Source organism: Electrophorus electricus, chromosome 18, assembly GCF_013358815.1.
Source record: "Electrophorus electricus isolate fEleEle1 chromosome 18, fEleEle1.pri, whole genome shotgun sequence".
Taxonomy (NCBI): domain Eukaryota; kingdom Metazoa; phylum Chordata; class Actinopteri; order Gymnotiformes; family Gymnotidae; genus Electrophorus; species Electrophorus electricus.
In genome coordinates, this window is record NC_049552.1 from 11,006,476 (window position 1) to 11,026,328 (window position 19,853).

The window sequence follows — 19,853 nt, forward strand, 5'->3', positions numbered from 1 at the left end:
ATTCTGAGTCACTGAAACTAGCAGTTGACCTCTATGAATTCTACAACAATGACAGAAACCCAAAATCACTGGTGGGAATCTGGAAATCATAGCCTCTCCAAGGGTTGGCAGATGAAAAATAGTCCCTCTCAACTAGCAATAAGCTCCCCATATTGTCAGGAATGGTGTCAGTTTTTCCTTTCCCTCTTGCTCTCCCTCATTCTCTCACTCTCTTTTACCAAATAACTGAACGTAGCCTACAGTAGCAAACAATATACCTCAAACAATAAACAACAGCAAACATCATACCTTTAAAATACCTTTCCTGTCCACCTCAATTAAGCTTAGGTTCAAAACTTCACATTAAATCAAGGGTTTTCAGTTTTGTATTCAGTTAAACCTGTTCCTCACTGACTTTTCTAAAATATGTTCTGCTGTGCTCACAAATGAAAGAAAATTCCAAAATGTATTCATACATACCCTTAGCATTCCAAAATAGCTAGGACACATATAGAACAGATTATTGTGAACTGTTATTATGTAACACGTGTAGGTGGATTAAAAAGGACAATGATACAGTAGTGATGTTATTATGGGTCCTGGGGCTCCTTGCATTGCATTTTAGTGTTCTCCCTGCTCTAACATACCTGACTTAGTGCAGTGGCAAATTACCAAGTGTAAAATAGTGCAGCAAGAGTGATCAACACAGGAATCGTAAGCACCGTTATTAATCCTTTATCCAGCCCTTTGTACTTACATCAGGCTTCCATTAGTCTGAACAGGCTCATTCATCAAGTCTTGGGTAGCCACATGCACCAGTCAAACAACACAAAAGCACTGTGCAGCATATGTCTCTGCAGCCCATGTTCAAGGCCAACCTTACCTATCAAAAATAAATAAATAAATAAATTGTAAGGCTGTTTCCAGGCAACGGTTGTCCTGGTGCAGATATCCATGGCCACTGGAGGGCCCTTCTTCTAACCATCAACTTTGGCCAGCTCTCTCAAGCACTACTACTCTTCCATCCAAGGACTCATTCACTTTCTGATGTGAATAGGCATTGATTGGCATCTGTATATTAGTTGATTTCAAAACCTGCATAACTCAACATAAGTTAGGAATTATAAATTCACTGGGCATGAAGTTAAATCATAAATTATAAATCCAGACTTACAGAACTCTATGGATCGTTTAAAATTCAGAATTATCTCAGTATCTCAATAAAGGCAGATTCACTTGTTCTCTTGTCCTAACGATGCCAATTAGAATATTTTGATCACATGTTCATGCACTAGTTGAATGGCTAATTATTGATAGTGTGGGTTTCCATAAAAATAGTGTAGTCCAAATATTTAATTGGAATCAATGAGGAAATCATACTCACAATCTCACTCATGGACCAAAATTAAAGCCAAATGCTCTTTTCATCTGAATATATAGTCAAACTGTTGGTCTGTGTTAGGTTAGACCAAGCCCATCTTTTAAACACTGCTGTTATGAGTCCACTTAAAAACAGAGCGGTTCCCTGGGGCAAGGTGTAGGGGTGATGGTCATTACTGTTAGTACTGTGGGCATTGTCTGCAGACCACTTACTTTGTGTAACTCCTAGGGACCAAAGCAAAGGACAGGAGAAAGCCAGAATACAGCAAGCCAGCTGCATCTGGACAAAATGCTGTCTATATCCTCTGTTCTCTAATTTCCTCCATCACTCTGCCCTTCCACCATAGGCCTAGAAAATATTTCCAAACTTCAGATGTATCCACACTTTGATCTGCCCCCAGAGGGATGGCTTGAAAAATGTTTGATCAAACGACAGCACTGGGTTAATTCAAACGCTCCAAGCCTGAACACTGTGTGGCGACTGCTGTGAAAATGCTGTCTTGATCCTAGGCCCATGCCATTAGAGCCATGCTGGGAGGTTTCCCCAGAGGAATGGCCATTCGAGGCCACTGTCTAACGATAGTGATGTGTGTCCTTCTGCTTCAATTCAGGCCCCAGTCCATGGCGTTTTATTTCAGTGTGCAAGGGGACACTTGAAAATACAGACATTTGACCAGCAGTTTAAAAGAATGTGGTGACAGGTCTTCGACACATGAGATAAGACATCCATTATTCCAGAGTTATGATCTTCCAATAGTAAAGAGACACTTTCAATATTACAGTGTAAAATGGAAAAATGCAACACAGAACTACAGAAATTAAATGAATTTCTGGCTGGCCACAGTAAGCATAATAAGTCAAAGGACCCAAATAATTTTAAAAAATAAACCTCAAATGAATAAATTATACTTAATGGGTAAATCATAGTTTATTCCTATCCACTCACCAAGAGGTGTTCCTTTATGGACATGGTTTATAATACACCAGATTTACAGGTATACCATTTCAGTGTTCAATGTCATGCAGAGCAGTAAATTAATAGTGACTACATTATTTACACACGTGCCCAAGCAAGTGGAAATGGTCTGAAATAGCACTCCTCATGAAGATGAAAGTTGCTGTATAATAGAAAAAAAAAACATGGCTTGGTTTCATAAAAGCTTGGAATCACTGCTAGTGCCATTAATGAGTGTGTCTGTGTATGTGTCTGTAAATGCTGGACAATGCCAACCTGCAGCAGAGAAAGCTTGTGGGTGGGACAGAAGTCTTGTGTTTTATGCCAGCATTTTAGCTCCAAACAGAAGACATTTAATATAGGCCATTAAAACAAGTACAGAAGTGCTCAAAGGAAATTAAGATCAGCACCTAAGAGGATGTAGATGTACAAGCAGGTCCTCAAAATAACCCAAGATAAACTCTAACAAAGTTCCCCCATACGCCCAAGAATCTGCTGTGATCTTTGGTCAAAGCTGGACTTTAAATGCTACTAGTTAGTCGGAATTAATACTAGTTGCTACTAAGGTAGTGTGGCTCTACATGTTAGGATAAATTTGATTAACATTTCAGGAAGAGGAAAATCAAAATTTCTGAATACAAGTACTTTATTTTTTAATGGTATATACACAATCAAATGAAAGATGATGTGAATACAGAAAGTAGACACAATGTTTATATGAATAGTTTGCAAACTAATGTGTCATATTCAGGAGAATGGGGGGAAAAATTACACAGCAGAAAAAAAAGACAACTTCTATTACCATCCACATGTCCCATCAATACTTCTAGGAAACCTGAAATGATAAACGCACTGAGCTAGCCAAGTTTCACATGACATTAAAGCTACTAAAATATGTGCATTTTGAGGTGCATAGATATTGTAGCCTATACATAACCTTCCCACAGAAAGTGCCATCCTACATTAAGATAAATAATGTCAGTTTAGAGGAAACATGAGCAGAATATGTCAAGTATGGAGAACTGTGATTTAAGGAGAAATTAAACTATGCTCCATAAAACAATATGGAAAAGATTTTTAAAGATGGAAACCAACACCACGTACACATTTAATAAAGGCACATCTCATTTGCTATGGCTTTTCCCCAACCCTATTTGCCCTATATATTTAGTTTTAGATATTATAACTATATATTAAGTCCACTTTCATCATCAAGAAAGAGGAAGGACAGAAAGGGGTGTGCTTTGGTAATGCTTATGTAAACATAGATCTAAGAATATTAAGGGCTAAATAGGATGTTAATTAAAATACCAGTACATTGATAATGATAAACAGCAGACAGCTACCATAATTCAATTAAAAATAAAACTGGCCAAAAAGGGAAGAGGAAGTGGACATGGACAGGGAAATGAGTACATCTACCGTAGCTAAATTTGCCTAAAGGTTTCAACAGTGTTAGCCTACAGAACCACAGAGATATAGCCTAGCTTTGGTTAGTACAAAAGCAATAGTAATTTGGTTAGTATAATCATTTTGATTAGAGTGTATAATAAAGATGATCTGCAATTAAGAATAGTTTGGAATTGTACACATGGCATGGGGGCACAGAGTACAGAAGAAAGAATCAGGTATGAAGGAAAAATTAATAATAAGCTTTGATTTAGAAGAACTTGCTTAGGCTATGATATACAATTTAACGGGCAGAAAGATATCTTTTTCTGAATTATTAGAAAACTGTTTAAGAATCTAAATTATATACCTGTAACCAGAATATAAACATTTTTGCAACTTGGTTTCAAAATATATTTGTGATAACTAATCTAACACACCAAGTGCAAGAAAGACAAGGGTTAGAGTTAGATCTAAAGAGTTAGATCTAAAGAAGTCATGACAGAGTTGGATGACTACTGATTTAAAGTGAATCTGTGGTTCACTAAAACACTGTGAGGTAAACAAAAGTATAACCTTACTGTACAACCACTCATCTCAATTTATGTCCATACTCCAAACCCCTAGATCTCTTAACCTCATCAGTATTGTCATGGGAGCACATTAACCTTAGTAGTGAAGTACTGCCCTAGTGTTCTTATATTGCACTCCCTCCCTAACTTCAAACCAGGACGTGTTTACTCCCCACTGAGCAACATGCTGTTCCTGGACCTTCACCACTGCTCCCAGCTGAAGTCATCCCCGCCACCGAATATCAGGAAGAAACCAAGAATGGTGAGGAAGATAACACCATTGCCTGCCATCACCAAACCACATGCCCCCCATTTGACCTGTTTGGGTGAGAATGAACAGTCACTTTAATTTGCTTCATGTTCTATCAAATATATCCTAAAGATGCTCAAGGTGTTCATTGAAAAAGTTTTACTATTTAAACATCACCATAAATCAGTTATAAATATTACAACAACAACAACAACAAAAAAAAACAATAAAAAAGAGGGATAATTTTACCACTTCCTTCCGTGCCAGTATGATGGGCAGCCCAAATGCAGATACCACGATGCCAGTGGTGAGGAAATGGGCCAGCTCCCTACATGCATTGCTTGAAGAATCTGTATTATCGCTGCATCTGGAGGCTATGAAGTGTGGGAGCGGTGACAGCACGTAAAAAATCAGGACAAACAGTGGCCAGTAAACTCTGTGGGAATGACACACATGAGGTATTGTCAGAATGCTCAGTCCTCTGAGAGACATTGCAGGATGCCAGATAAGCAGGCAACAAAACATACCCAAATTGTTCCAATGCACAACCCAGGAGCAGAAATGTCAGTCCAAGGGCACCACTGAAGGACAAGCCGACAAGAGCTATAATAGAACGTCAACAGTTTTTATTAAATGGCTGACAATGAGGGTCATGTGAAGCGTCAGGTTTTTGCTGCCACCAACTGGACATGGTGTATTCAACAAACACTTTCGAGAACTGGAATATTACACAAACACTTCGAATGAAGGCAAAGTTTATTTCTCTGTATTTGTTTTGTTTCCTTTTAAATGTTATGAAACTCGCTTATAATGTCGGTGTACACTCAACTACACATTTCCGCTGAATTACATCATGACACTTGTTGGAATAGTTAGTCTTTACTATGTTACACCATCAAATAGCTTTAGGCATACTAGCTAGCTAATTAACCCTAAAATTTAGCAATTTGCATAAACATAGAAATAAACATCTGGATTTTGCTTTATTCGTCTTCAAGAGAGTACGTTAGTTGTAGCTAATTATATATAAACTAGCACGTAGCTTGTTTGTTTTTATTATAACAAAATTCTGTTTATAATTTGTACTAAAAAGGATCAAAGTCACCTTTTATCCCGGCCATCGTTCACAAATTTCTTTCGTTTTTGTTTCTTTGTGTTAAATGTTCATGCCACAGACTTCCTATTTCCTCCCCAAACGCGTCTAAGTTTCTTAAAGGAGTATTACCTCATTGTTTGGTGAGAGGAGAAGGCGGACATTGTGGAATAAAAAGTGGGTACATTTCATTATCGTACATCTGCTTGTAAACCAGCCTAGATACATTTTTGGTCGAATTTTTTAATTTGTTTTTATGAAATGTGGGGACCTTCCCACATTGAACACGGACAATCATAGATATTACACGCAAGACTATTTGCTTATTCCTGGATATTACCGTCGTAAAATACGCAAACCCCTTTACTTGATAAAAACAAAAGTGTCTATCTTGCTCTGTTTCACAGGGCCGTGAGTCAGTTTTTCCTGTTAATGAGGTTTCATACAAAACATGTTTGCCTTAAAGGACCTGTGAGGCTTGAGTGGTGACACCGAACGACGAACTAGTCTTCTTTAGCCATTAAAGCGTTAAATATAATTGTCTAAGCGGAAATCACCATGATCCAATCTGGTCACGTCTTTTGTGTCGTTTACGAGAACTTCTGCTGCTATTTTACAAGGAAGCCAGTTTACGTGCCTTGTTATGTATCGGATATGTTATAAGAAATAATAAAATACAGAAATGGATCGTTACATTATAAGGTTTTCTCAGGGAGGCGTTCTGTTAAGTTGCTGAGGAAAACAGTGCCATTGGTAAGCTTGCTCTGATATATTGGGATCACAGTAATGGAGTTTCGTTTTTGAGTAGTCTATGTGTAACATAGTCTTTTCGTGTTCCTCCTGTTGTTGTTTATCCTGTATAAGAAATAGCGGTTGATTTGACCTTTATTCCCTTATTCTGTCACAACTTCTTACTGTACTTAAGTCTGTGAATTTTTATTTTCTCCAGAATCTTTAGTAACCTATATGTTGTCAAGATGGATTTAGGCCGACAAATCATCGCAAAGTTACAAAAAATAAATAAGTCGCAGATCACGTCGCCAGTGACTTTACAAGGTCTTGAAGTACACTTTTACCTGCCGGATACACACCAGTTAATTTACCACAAAGGTCATCTTTCAGCGGAGGAGTTGTGTATCGAGGCTGCCAAGAAGTTAGGTGAGCATAGCCATACCGACAGATTATGTAGATTAAGTACGCATAATGCCGTAAAGTAATGATCACTAAAGAAACATGCAGACAATAAAATGTGTGTATTTTAAAAAGAGCTAAATTAACATATCAAATTAAATTTTAAAAAAGATGTGAAGGTGCCTTAACACTAGCCTTAATAAGAAGTGTGTGTGCGAGCGTTACTGGAATAGCGTTTAAACGGATCTCTTTTTACAGGTCTGTCTCCTCTGTGCACTTGTCTGTTTGCCCTCTACAATGAAACTGGAAATATCTGGTATTCTCCTAATTACACCTTCACCATAGATGACAGGACGAGATTAAAGCTGCACTATCGTATGAGGTATTCCGTGACCGTACACCTAAAACCAGTCTGTTTGGGATGGAAGTCTAAAAACTCTTAAGTAGGTTAACATTAAGTTCAGTGAGTAATTGGTTAAAGACATAGTTGTTTTGACTGAGTGTATTCAATTTTAAATAAAACATAAAGACATGGTTAAAGTGCAGAATGTCTGATTTTCTTCAAAGGATCTGTTTATGGTGAATTATATTGAACATATGGACATCACCAAATGCTGGCTGTCTTTGAGTTATAAGTGATACAGGTCTTTTCAGTTTATGTGGTCTTTCTGCCTCCGTTTTACCTTTACTAAATGCAAGACACACTGAATTGGACTTAGGATAGGCAACTGACTTGTCCTATTAAGAATTTTTATAAGCATTGTTGGGGTTTGGGGGATTATTGTTGGTTTTTTGGGGTTGTTGCTTTGCATGTACATGTTTATACAAAACCAAACAAAAACACAAAATTATTGTAGGCCAAAACCTCAAAGCAAATCTACAGTGAAAGAATCTCTAATATATCAGGCAACCCTTTTCGTAATTGTTGTTTCATTTAATGTTTAATGTGTTGTAGTGTACAGAAAAAAAAAAGACAAATAGACAAACAATGTGTCACTGCCAAAATATTTTGACAGATGGAAAGAACTGACAGAAAAAAAACATACTGATATAAGCACAAGGTAAAAGCATTTCAAAGTAACTTCCTGGTCCTGGAGTTTGAGCCTCGGATGTGCCATGTGCTGTCTATTAGCAAGAGTCCCCAAAGAATGCTGGTTATTGTATTTTTATTGGACATCTGATTGGTTCTATTCACAAATATGTGTCTATTTATACAAATTATTGCACCTTCATGTAAAGGATTAGTTACAGCACAAGTAGAGTTAGTAATTGTGGTTAGTAAAACACATTTCTGATGTGATATTCCTTAATGAGAGCTTGTGGGACAAGCAAGGTTGTCGTTATTTTAGATGACACTGTCCAGTTGCAGTATATTTTATCCCAGTAAATGTATTATAAAAGTATTAAAAATTTTGTATGATACTAAACTAGAGCATTATATATTAAACATTAAGCAAATATTTTCAAAAAAAAAATCCTAAAACACCATTTAAAAACCAACCATACTGGCTCATAATTCCTATCTGAAAATGCTCTGTGCATGGTCCTAATATTCTAATAAGCATGCTTGATGGTGAGACCACTGTCAGATACTTGCAGCCTGCTATGCTACTGAAGCAGAGCTGAACGTATATGGAGGGAGAATCAGAGAACACATGTACAACCATCCTGATATGGATATAGAAGCAAATTAAAAGTTTAGGCGCTGGATTATCCTTGTTAACAGAGGAAGACACTTGTCCACTTGCACAGACATTACATATATTGGTGATCCTCTTATACAAACATTACAATCAGCTATGCATACGTACTTAAGTAAATATCTAAAGTTTTTTAAAATTAAATAAATAAATATTATAGATATTAAATTAGTGTTGTATGCTCTGACGCAGGTACTACTTTGTTAACTGGCATGGGACTAATCCAGACACTCCACCTATACTGCGACATACTCACAAACGAACAAACGCTCAAGGAACAGCTCTTCTGGATGCAGCCTCTCTGGATTACCTCTATGCACAGGTACAATGTCCTACAGACCCATGCTGGTGCTCTGGAATATAGTCAAATCAAATAGAAAATTTATATTAAAATAGAACTCCTCTTGAACAAGAACATGACTCAACTGCCTTAACAGTAAATTTGCTTCCCAAATCACCAGTGAAAATGTAAAGGAAATTGTTGTGGGTTTAGCAGTGTTTAAAGTTTGGAAATCCTATTCAAGTACTGTATATGTACTGTATATGTATATATTTTCTAGAGCCAGCATGACTTCCAGAGTGGCCTGGCCCCACTGCGAGGCCCTAAGACCCAGGAAGATGCCCAACAGATAGAGAATGAATGTTTGGGCATGGCTGTAATGGCAATTTCCCATGAAGCCATGGACAAAAAACTATCCAAAGTGGAACTAGTCAAGAAATTCAAGTAAAATGTTTAGTTCATAATTGTTGAAAAACCAAAACTCTTACAGTTTTTATCTACTTTTAATAACCACCTTTGATAATCCTATAGTGTTTATTTATGTTTTAATGAATAGTTTATAAAAACAAACAGTAGTGATCAACAGTAGTGACATTGCTATTCAGTGTTTATAATTCTGTCTCTGTTTGATAATACACAATAATCATATCACTTTAGTCAATGCAATGCCCTTGCTTCCTCATCTTTGCTGTTGCTAGGTACAAAAACTACATCCCCATTACTCTGAACCAGGCCATCTCCCAGAGGAACTTCCTCACTCGCCTGCGCATTGCCAACGTGTTTAAGGCATTCCTGGAAGAGTTCAGCGAACAAACCATCAAGAGCACCAGCATCAGCAAGCACGACCTGAAGGTCAAGTATATTTCCACTCTGGAAACCCTCACAGAGCACTTTGGCTGTGAGGTGTTTGATTCCTCGTCCCTCAACATCCACGAAGACGACGAGCCCTCCCTGTGCTCCGGCGGAGAGGACCGAGCCCGGTATCTCGTGCTCGTATCCGGAGTATGTGGCATTAAATGGCGAAAGGTTCCAGCTGAGGTAAGAGGAGATACTTGCCTTGATTTAGCTCAAGCAATATATGTGCAGGGGATATTAAAGTGTGAATTCAGTAACAGGAAAGAATTGTTTTGACCACTATATTTGAAGAGTGAGCCCAAATATATAGAAAGGCTTCAATGGGTTTTCACATCTGAATAAAATATTTGCTTTGTGAAACAATGCAACACTCAGACAGCAGAGGATCCAATTGTGAGAGGGTTTATTAACAACATGAAGCAGGTTATTCATTAATCCTCAAGCCAGCATTTCCCAGTCCAGGAGAGAACCTTATCCAGCTGCCGGTCCAGTCCAGGTTCAACACGGGCAGGCAGAGTCCGGGCAGCACAGAAGGGTCAGGAGGCAGGCCTAGTCTAGAAACAGAGCAGAGATTGATAGCCAGGAGAACAGAAATTGAGTACACTTGGTATGCATCACGAGAAAGGCAATATTTTTTGCACTGATGCAGGGAGAGAGAGCGTGCAGGGTGGGTCCAGGGTGGATAAAGATTAGGTGTGAATAATTAGAACTCAGGTGAGTTGGATCTGTTTTGGCTATTGGTCTTATGGGAGGGGGCTCATCTGGACATGGTAACTTGACTGGGGCTAGCCCTATTCGTGACAGATTGATAGAGTGGTGCGGTATTTCTGTGTTGTCTTTCAGGCTGTCTCAAATTAGACTGTAATTTAAATAATGTTATAAATTATGTTATATTTCAGACTTATATTTCAGCTGTCTCAAGTTCTGCTATTGTTTGAATAAAGTGGAATCTAAGTGTAATTGCAGTTAGGACAGGAATGAGTTCTTCTGTTGATGATAAATGATGATAAGATCTGACATCTTTCTTTCTTCATACAAATTCAGCCCAGTGGTATGTTTCCTAATGTGCATGGCCAACACCCTCGATTTGGTTTTCCAATTCAAAATGTAGTAGGTTTACATGTCTTGGCAGAATGCCACAAGTATAGAAATGAGAGTACTGCCCTCTAAGGTTTGTAAATATTTATTCTAAAGAACTTGCCAAACCCATGGAGCAACCTTCAGAAGAGGAAATCAAGCAGGGGCAGAAGGCCTCAGAATCAACAGAATAATGACTCACTTGTTGCAACCAAAGACAGTGGCTGGATGACCTTCTCAGATTTTCATGAGCTCACGCATGTTGTCATCAGGAAGTGTTTGGTGACAGTTTACAGACAAGACAACAAAAGGATGGTAAGTTAAAAAAGAATAAGTTTAAAGTCAGGATAAACCATGTTAAACTTGTTTAGCTTCCTTGAATGCATACTTGGCAAAAAAAAAAGAGAGCCTCTCTATAATTTGGATTTAGGTTTGAGTCCCAGCTGTCTCCAGGCTCCTAACAACTCTACTGCTGTTGCCAGACAGATAGTAGTAGGGAGGAAGGCCTATGAGTTTAGCATGTGAAAACAAACATTTTATGTTTTTACTGCCTGCAACAGGAACTGCAACTGGGTAACCATGGAGAGGCCTTGTCCTTTGTCAGTATAATAGACGGATACTTCAGGCTCACTGTGGATGCACATCACTTCCTGTGCACAGAGGTGGCACCCATGTCAGTGGAGACTAACCTGCATGAAGGATGTCATGGTCCAATCAGGTGAGCGCGTGCAACAATATATAAATATAAGCCAGGCAGAATCACACTCATGATGGAGCAGATGGGCCTGACCTTTTCTGCTTGTCTCCAGCACTGAATATGCCATTCATAAGCTGAAGCAGGAGGGCTATGAGGATGGCATGTACCTTCTCCGTTGGAGCTCTGCTGATCATGAACACGTTCTGCTCACAGTCATTTGTACTGAGGTCAGTTTTGTGCTCCCACAAATCATTTTGATATGTTGTATTATTACCAGTAAAACTGGCTATAGTGGGTATTTTCTCTACTGTTAAAGCTTATGATTGAGTAGTTATTTCTCTAAGTATATTTGTGTGATTATTCTGTATGCTGCCTTATTAAGCATTTAGAATCAAATAACTGCTAAAGGGTTACTATTTGTGACGGCCCTAGTGCCGCAGGGCAAGGAGCAGTATGCACAGACTCCTTCAACGTAGACAGACATTTATTGACACACATGATCGAAGAACACAATGGCACACACACATGTAACCTTCAGCATGAATACATGTGATGTCTAACATCGACACAATACGACTACAAGTACAACAAGAATCAAAGACCGACAAAGTGCTACTCACATACAAAGGTTTACATACACACACATAATGATAAACAAGGTGCAGGTGTGTGCAAACAATTGGGACATGGTTACAAACAAGACAGTCAGTGAACTCTTTCCACTTTTTCCTGTCTTGTGTGATGATTTCCAGCGGGATGTCTCTGGTGGGACAGTCAAGACATTCAAGAACTTCCAGATTGAGAAGACAGAGAGTGGCTATCACCTGTGTGGAACTAATATCGAAAAGCCCACTCTCAGGGAGCTGACAGACCAGCTGTCGGGCCACTGTCTGAGTACAGACAGCACCACCCTGAAGCTGACCCGAGGCTGCCCACCGCAACCAAGAGGTAGAGCTCAAAATGCTCTGAATCAAGTAACACATTGGCAAAACTAGTATGGATTCGAAAGGAAAGACCTGCCATCTTCCATCTATCCATCGCAGTCTGATTTCAAAATGAGAGTTGGGTTTTCCAGAGGTAGTGTTTAAAAAAACCTGAAAAAATGAGTGGTGTTGCTAATCCACTCTGACTGCTGGACACGCACCTATCACTTTCTCTCTTCATCCTCAAGCCTGCTGTCTTCTTCTACTAAGAACCCCACCCCCAGTGCTCCCTTCTCCCTCTACAAGATTTAGCTATTATGTACTAGTTATACTGGTGTAATGTTTTGTTTCTCTGTGCTGGGTTGTGTTCCAGAGCTGTCCAATCTCTTAATGGTGACAAGGCCTGATTTGGTTGCACCACCCTCGTTGACCAGTCAGCTTGTATTCCACAGGATTAACAAAGAAGACATTGTTCAGGTCAGACAGTTGCACCATCTCTGGCCTTCGTCCTGACTCTGAGCTACTGGCCTTGTACCATTGGAGGCTGTAATCTGTAATCAGATTTTTTGTTAAATCATGCTAAGGAATTGTTACGCTGAACTTCCTCTTGTTGATTCCTCTTGCATGCATGTAAATGTGCCATGATCATTATTTAATCAAGACATCAAACCTTTTAAACCCATTTGCACTCACCAACCACTTCAATAGAAATACCTTTGCTCTGTTGAAAATAATTTGCTGTCAATATATGGTCCTATGGCCAGAAAAATGACCATTGATTAATTACATGGAGAGTGTCTGAAACATTGTGAATAGCATCCGATGGTATACAGGTATAAGGCCAGTAATATGTATGAAACCTTGTGTCTGCTACATAGGGTGAGCATTTGGGCAAAGGAACTCGTACCAACATCTACTCAGGCTGGCTCAAGATGCATAACACTGCGGATACAGGTCTAGTGGGCACCCAGAGCCCTGAGGAGGTCAGGGTGGTCCTGAAGGTGCTGGGAGCGGGAAACAAGGACATTTCGGTAAGCAAGGTCACATTCCACACTGGGGCTTTTTCTACAAAGCAACGACTCCAGCATGCTCAAACGCCTGTGTTCCTTACTTAGGCCTTCCTGGAAACTGTGAGCCTGATGCGTCAGATCTCTCACAAGCACATGGCCATCCTTCATGGCATCTGCATGCACAGCATGGACAGTAAGTGTCTCCTGTCCGCCAGGATAACACCTGTACACGTTCTGCAGATGAGCATATTCAGCATATACAGTTAACTAGCCAGCAATGGCACCTCTCTCATCAGTTATTATGGTGGAGGAGTTTGTGCTGCACGGCCCTCTGGACATGTTCATGCGTGCCCATCACTCTGAGCTAACGCCCTCCTGGAAGTTCCAGGTTGCTGACCAGCTTGCGAGCGTCCTCAGTTACCTGGTAAAATATTACAAAGTGGACACACACTACAAGGAATCACACAATACAGATATTATCATTTGACATGTTGAAACTACTGCAAATATTAGAGTGGGTCTTCAAGGTAGGGTTTTCTTCTCCTTTTCTTCTCCTACAGGAAGACAAGAAACTTGTCCATGGCTACGTGTGCACAAAGAACATTCTGTTGGCCAAACATGGTCTAAATGGACAAGGAGTTCCTTTCATAAAGCTCAGTGAGCCTGGTGTACCTATCACTGCACTCAACAGAGAAGGTGAACACAGAGCTGTTTAGTTCAGAACAGAGTGTGTATGTAGAATCAGTTGAACTCAACAATGGTGTTACTTCATTACTCCTAGTCATTTCACTAAGATGGACAAGTTGGTTTTATTTGCCAGTCCATGGTGAAGAAATTATTTATTGGGATGGTGTGATGAGAATATCAGCAAATATAATCTCTTTTGATAATGAGTAAAACAGAATGCATCTCTTAACCATATTCTGCCACTTCCCTGCATTGTGTCTCTGGGCAGAATGTATTAGCAGGATCCCCTGGATTGCTCCAGAGTGTGTGAAGAACCCCAAAGCGCTCGGTGTGGCAGTGGACAAGTGGGCCTTTGGTACAACACTGTGGGAGATCTGCTACAACGGAGAGGCACCGCTCAGGGACAAGAAACTCACAGAGGTGCTTAGCTTGTTTGACTAGGTTTATGTTTTGTTTTGTTTGTTTATTTGTTTGTTTGTTTTTGTTTGTTTCTGGAACCGATATGTAAATTGAGGGATTTTTTTAGGGCCAAGAAAACAAAAATCATTTTCCCTTGTTACTGCTCATAATGAAGAGCTGGACCTCTTTCTAGCTTATCTCACAACATCTCAGCCAAGTTTACCATACCTAATCAACGTCTGTGTGTGTGTATGCGTGTATTTGTGTGAGCAGAAAGAGCGGTTCTACGAAGCTGAGGGCACACTAGTGATTCCCAACAGCAGCGAGCTGGCCAACCTGATCACTCAGTGCATGAACTACGACCCCAGAAAGAGACCTTTCTTCCGGGCCATAGTCCGAGAACTGGACCGAATCAAGGAGCAGAGTAAGACTCAGCCATTTCACCCTCTTTCCTTACTGATATTACTGTTTTTGCCACATTAGTGTCTGTTGTTGGCCAGAGGAGGATGCCCCCCCCCCCCTTCTGAGTCTTGGTTCCTCTCAAGGTTTCTTCCCATGCTCTAGGGAGTTTTGCCTTGCCACTGCCGCCCTTGACTTGCTCACTTGGGGCTTGGTCTCTGACATGTATAAAGCTGCTTTGTGACAACAGTTGTTGTAAAAAGTGCTATATAAATAAAATGTGAAACTGAAAATGTGAATCTATTGATATTTAGTCAAAACCGACTGCTATTGCACTACATTAAATAGTTTGTGAGTGCAGACTACATCTTCAGTTAATGAAATCTGGCTTGAGGAGTGAATGCAAAACACAGAAAATTAATACAGAATGGAGGAAAGAATGACAAGAACTTGGGACAAAGGTCTGGCCAACTTCTTCTTGGTGCTAGGACCTCCTGACTGAAGTTATGAGAGTGGAGTGCTAGAACCCTAGGAAACTCTTAAGAAGACAGGGAGGGGTGAGAAAGCTCAGATCTGGCAGAGTAGATGAGTATATTGGCTAGTAGAGAAGAGTCTCCTTCTCCCCAAGCCCATCTACTGCTTAACTCCATGAACTATTTTCTAACCCACCACATCTTTCTTATATTGCCTCCACAGAGCCCTCTATGGGGTCGAATGCCATTCCTACGCTGGATGTTGATCCCAGTCTTTTTGATAGCAGATTTCTCAAGAAAATAGATGATCTAGGAGAGGTATTGGAGCAGAATATTCTATGTTTGACATGCGTAAAGAGTATATGGTTCAACTACTTTTTTAATAAGCTGCACAGATAAAATTTAATGAAATGCTGACAAATGTACTTTTAATAACACTAAAGACTTCTTCATGACATTCATAACTTAATTTGACAAATGCTTTGGAAAACATAGATACTTGTTATTCATACTCATAGTTCCGTTAGCACTTCTTATTGCAGTGTGAATCCAAGGGTTTCCTTGAACATGATGTGCAATTAATTGAAATCACAGTTCTAGAACTAACTGGAAGAAATTTTATTCTGTGTAAAATTGTGATGTGTAACAACGTGTCACAGGGTCACTTCGGGAAGGTCGAGCTTTGCATATACGATCCCTATGGGGACCACACCGGACAGATGGTGGCTGTGAAGTCCCTGAAGTCGGAGAGCGATGGCCCGGAGAGCTGCAACCTGAGGCGTGAGATCAGCACCATGCGCGAGCTCTACCACCAGAACATCGTCAAATACAAAGGCATCTGCACCGAGGAGGGTAAGGAACACAGGCGTGAAACCAGCATTAGAGCGATAGCACACCAATGCATGTGGATGGAAACATCAGCACATTTTAGCATGGCAGGGCTTTGACATGGAAGACAAGTGAAGAGTGGACTGTACCGATGCATATTCTCTGAACATCTCTCACAGGAGGGAGGACTATCAAGCTTATTATGGAGTATCTACCTGCTGGCAGCCTGAAGGACTATCTACCCAAGAAAAAGGCCCAGATCAGCCAGCATAGGCTTCTGCTATATGCCATGCAGATATGCCAGGTACAAAAGCATGTCACAGCTTGCTGACTGAGACATGTTCCCATCATTGTGATCGTGACTTTTAAATTATGCAAATGAGAAAGTGACTCAGACATTTAGTATGTAGGAGTTTATAGTCTTGAAAAAACATCTCCAAAATGCAGGCCAGTGGTGTTTATTGCTATAATGTACATTTTGTGTACTAACGCAGTTTTAATAAATGGGAGCATAATGGGTTTAAATATATTAAATCTCTGTTATAATATTGATCTAATGATGTACCTTACAGGGAATGGACTATCTAGGGTCTCAGAACTACATCCACAGGGACCTGGCAGCCCGCAATGTTCTGGTAAAGAGTGAGACTCATGTGAAGATTGGAGACTTTGGTCTGACCAAGAGCATCAAAAATAACGAAAACTACTACACAGTAAAGGAAGAACAGGACAGTCCCGTGTACTGGTGAGGAATCAAAACCACTCCGTGGAAAAAACTTCTGACAATTGCTGTAAATGTAATTATATATTGATGGTATATGATAAAGTATTCAAAGTGAAGCGACTGATTTAAAAGGCTTCACACAAGAGCAAATTTCTCCTGTAATTATTCATCTGCTATGCCGAACTGGTCATCTGTTATTCATTTAGGTATGCCCCTGAGTGTCTGATCCACCGTAAGTTTTACAAAGCCTCTGATGTCTGGTCTTTTGGAGTCACACTGTATGAACTCATGACCTACTGTGACCGCAAATGTAGCCCCCCTGAGGTAAGTTGTGCAGCTGTTTTCCTGCATTTCCTGTGTGCCTTGCCCTTGCACACTTTAGTGTGCACAGTGTGAAATAGATCTCAAGGTTTGGTGGATGTTTGGTTGTCTACTGACTTTGTTTTGTCCTAAATGATGGCACTGATTGAGCCAGAAATTCATTTGTTGTCATATTTTTGCTTCTTATCACCAAGATGTTCCTGAACATGGTTGGTCCATCACAAGGGCAGATGACTATGGCGCGATTAGTGAAAGCTCTGGAGGGTGGGTGGAGATTGTCATGCCCACCATCTTGCCCAGATATGGTATGATACATTGTCACCATGACAGAGAAAGGCTTTTTAACTATTACACATGGCACACATCCAGCCTGATGAAACAAGTTCTTTACCATGCTAAAACATGTATCAGTATCCAAGTTAATGTTTCATCTCAGCTCACACTTACACAGACCCATGTACATTCATCAACTCACCAACATGGTCTATCTTCTTTCCCTGGAGCAGGTATACACCCAGATGCGCAAGTGCTGGGCCCATGCCCCAGAGGACAGGGTGGACTTCACACACCTGATCACAGTCTTTGAACGACTCTTGTCCGAAGAGGAGCTCAGCTCAGTTCGCAGCTGTTAAGTGTTTCAGATTGAGCTGCCCTCAGACATGATGGTTCTGATTCATCTGGATAGTCACCTATTCTGTATCACTTCTAGAATGATCTCACTTATGGTTTATGTTTATTGGCAATGAACAGAGGTGCTGTCATTTCCCATACTTGTCCTTGCTACAATGTGACTGCTAAGTATTTTTTATAAATCTTAAATATACAGACAACCACTTAAAGAAGGAGAAAAACCGATAAGAATTCATCTGGAACTGTGGTATTCTGCTACCCTTACAAAAGATTTATCATGCATTTATCACATAATCAGCTATTTTTTTAAACTTTTTTCAGCAATTTGTTTTTAGTTTTGTTTTTAATGTTAAATATGGTACTGTGCAAAAAAAATTGTGAACCATTTATCTGGGAAGTGTTTATTTGCATAAAGTGTCATGATGATCAATTTTACAACCTTCTTTTGACTTACTGCCTTTTGTTTTTACTTTCTCACACAACTTTAGTTATGTTGCGGTTGAAGCTCTGTTCTGCACATTCTGTAAGTAGACAGATGTGAATCTTAACTGTGTTTCACTGTGCTTTAAGTCATCATAATGAAAGACTTGCGAGTCAAAAGTATGTCCGATGGGGGAAGAACACATAGAAAATAATTGCTACTCTTCACATTTTTTTTGTTTAATGCTTTTTTTCATTAGGTTTAGTGTAGTAATGTTAAGTGTTTTACATGCAAAAAAATGTACCATCCAGATAAACAACTCGTACAGTTTTATCTTCTAGTTAAAAGTTCCAGTGAAAATGGCAGACACACACATAGTATGTGAATATAGAAAAATTAAACCTCTTGACATCACAGGTGGCATTTAAATGTATTTTGTTATTGACCTCTTTATCTAATTTAACTAAATTTAACCTTTTTGGGAATGCTTGTTTTACTGAAAAAGCATGCTACTGCTAACTCATATATAACACAGTGTAACGCACATTTGTGAACTGTGTGCTACAGGCCTTAGCAATGCATAACTCAAAGGACAAATAGACATCATGTCTCCATAGCTGCTGAAATAAACCAAAAAAAAAATCTGCAGTCTTTATTGTGGCTACATATGTAGTACTGTGAAATTCAGTAAGTCATCTCCGCCTGGCTGTCATTCCCACTTGACTCCAAATTACTGTCTGTCTAGCTCCTCAAAGGAGAGAGAGTGTGTCCATGCTAGCAGCTTGTCCACTTCACCCTCCCAGCATTCCTGGTTCTCCAGGTCTCTGACCAAATTCCTTCGTTCAGAAATCTGTGGAGTCTGCAGGTCTACAGGGACATCCAAATTGTACAGAGAACTTAGAGTATTTCCTTAAATCTGAACAGTATTTATGTTCAAACATAGGAAAGCCATGGTTAAGGTGCTTGACAGAATGTTGCCAATTCAAGCCCCACCACTGCCAAGTTGCCACTGTTGGCTCCCTGAGCAAGACCCTTAACCCTCAATTGCTCAAATTGTATTCAGTCATAATTGTAAGTCAATTTGGATAAGTGTCAGCTAAATGCCATAAATGTAAATACAAAGAACACATTTTGTATTTTCAATGGCTGTGGTAACCAATGAAGGCTAAAAAAATGATGCTGCGCTAATTTGTCCCCTAAATATATACAAACATGGTTTTGGCAGACCATTGGAAGGCCTGTTAATCACAAAAGTCACCTGGAGAGCTACAGAGCAAGTAGATTCTTCTCATTTGGTTGACTCGAGCCAGGTTCCTCTTGGTACATTTTTTCAGCCCTGGACCATATGCAATCTTGAACCTGTGACAACATATGACAATAATTAACAACCAGGCTACAGAACAGCTTTGGGTATTAGACACCATGCACAAACTACTATAATTCAGTAAAGTAAATGATCATGACATTTTTTGCTGAGAATTAGGGAGACTCCTGCTTATAACCATGTCAACAATTCTTCTTCTTCTTCTTCTTCTTCTTCTTCTTCTTCTTATTCTTCTTATTCTTATTTGCCACTCACACTTTGCGCTGTTGAAGAGTCAGATCATATGACCCGCTGCCTGATATGCCGTAATGTGCTGCAAACCTTTCAGGGCACTGGATCAACTCATCCAGGGCTAC

The 19,853-nt window shown here is 39.7% G+C and overlaps 2 protein-coding genes across 2 annotated transcripts; one reads left to right on the forward strand and one right to left on the reverse strand.

The window, feature by feature from the left end:
• Positions 1-2,942: 2,942 nt before the first annotated feature.
• On the reverse strand, positions 2,943-5,734 carry LOC113570152 (leptin receptor gene-related protein). Its single transcript, XM_026998388.2, has 4 exons — positions 5,631-5,734; positions 5,053-5,128; positions 4,775-4,961; positions 2,943-4,593 (listed from the first exon to the last, which is right to left on the reverse strand). The coding sequence occupies exons 1-4, from the start codon at positions 5,644-5,646 to the stop codon at positions 4,477-4,479; spliced, it is 396 nt and encodes a 131-aa protein (XP_026854189.2). The 5' UTR covers positions 5,647-5,734; the 3' UTR covers positions 2,943-4,476.
• A 444-nt stretch (positions 5,735-6,178) lies between these two features.
• On the forward strand, positions 6,179-18,587 carry LOC113570150 (tyrosine-protein kinase JAK1-like). The gene is made up of 24 exons (XM_035536071.1): positions 6,179-6,371; positions 6,568-6,776; positions 7,008-7,131; positions 8,642-8,771; positions 9,010-9,173; positions 9,428-9,767; positions 10,779-10,976; positions 11,222-11,379; positions 11,471-11,585; positions 12,111-12,306; positions 12,655-12,758; positions 13,160-13,312; positions 13,397-13,484; positions 13,588-13,715; positions 13,852-13,987; positions 14,247-14,398; positions 14,651-14,801; positions 15,473-15,567; positions 15,909-16,101; positions 16,257-16,381; positions 16,650-16,822; positions 17,008-17,125; positions 17,317-17,427; positions 17,629-18,587. Exons 2-24 carry the CDS (start codon positions 6,596-6,598, stop codon positions 17,752-17,754), a joined length of 3,459 nt encoding a protein of 1,152 aa, XP_035391964.1. The 5' UTR covers positions 6,179-6,371; positions 6,568-6,595; the 3' UTR covers positions 17,755-18,587.
• Positions 18,588-19,853: the final 1,266 nt, after the last annotated feature.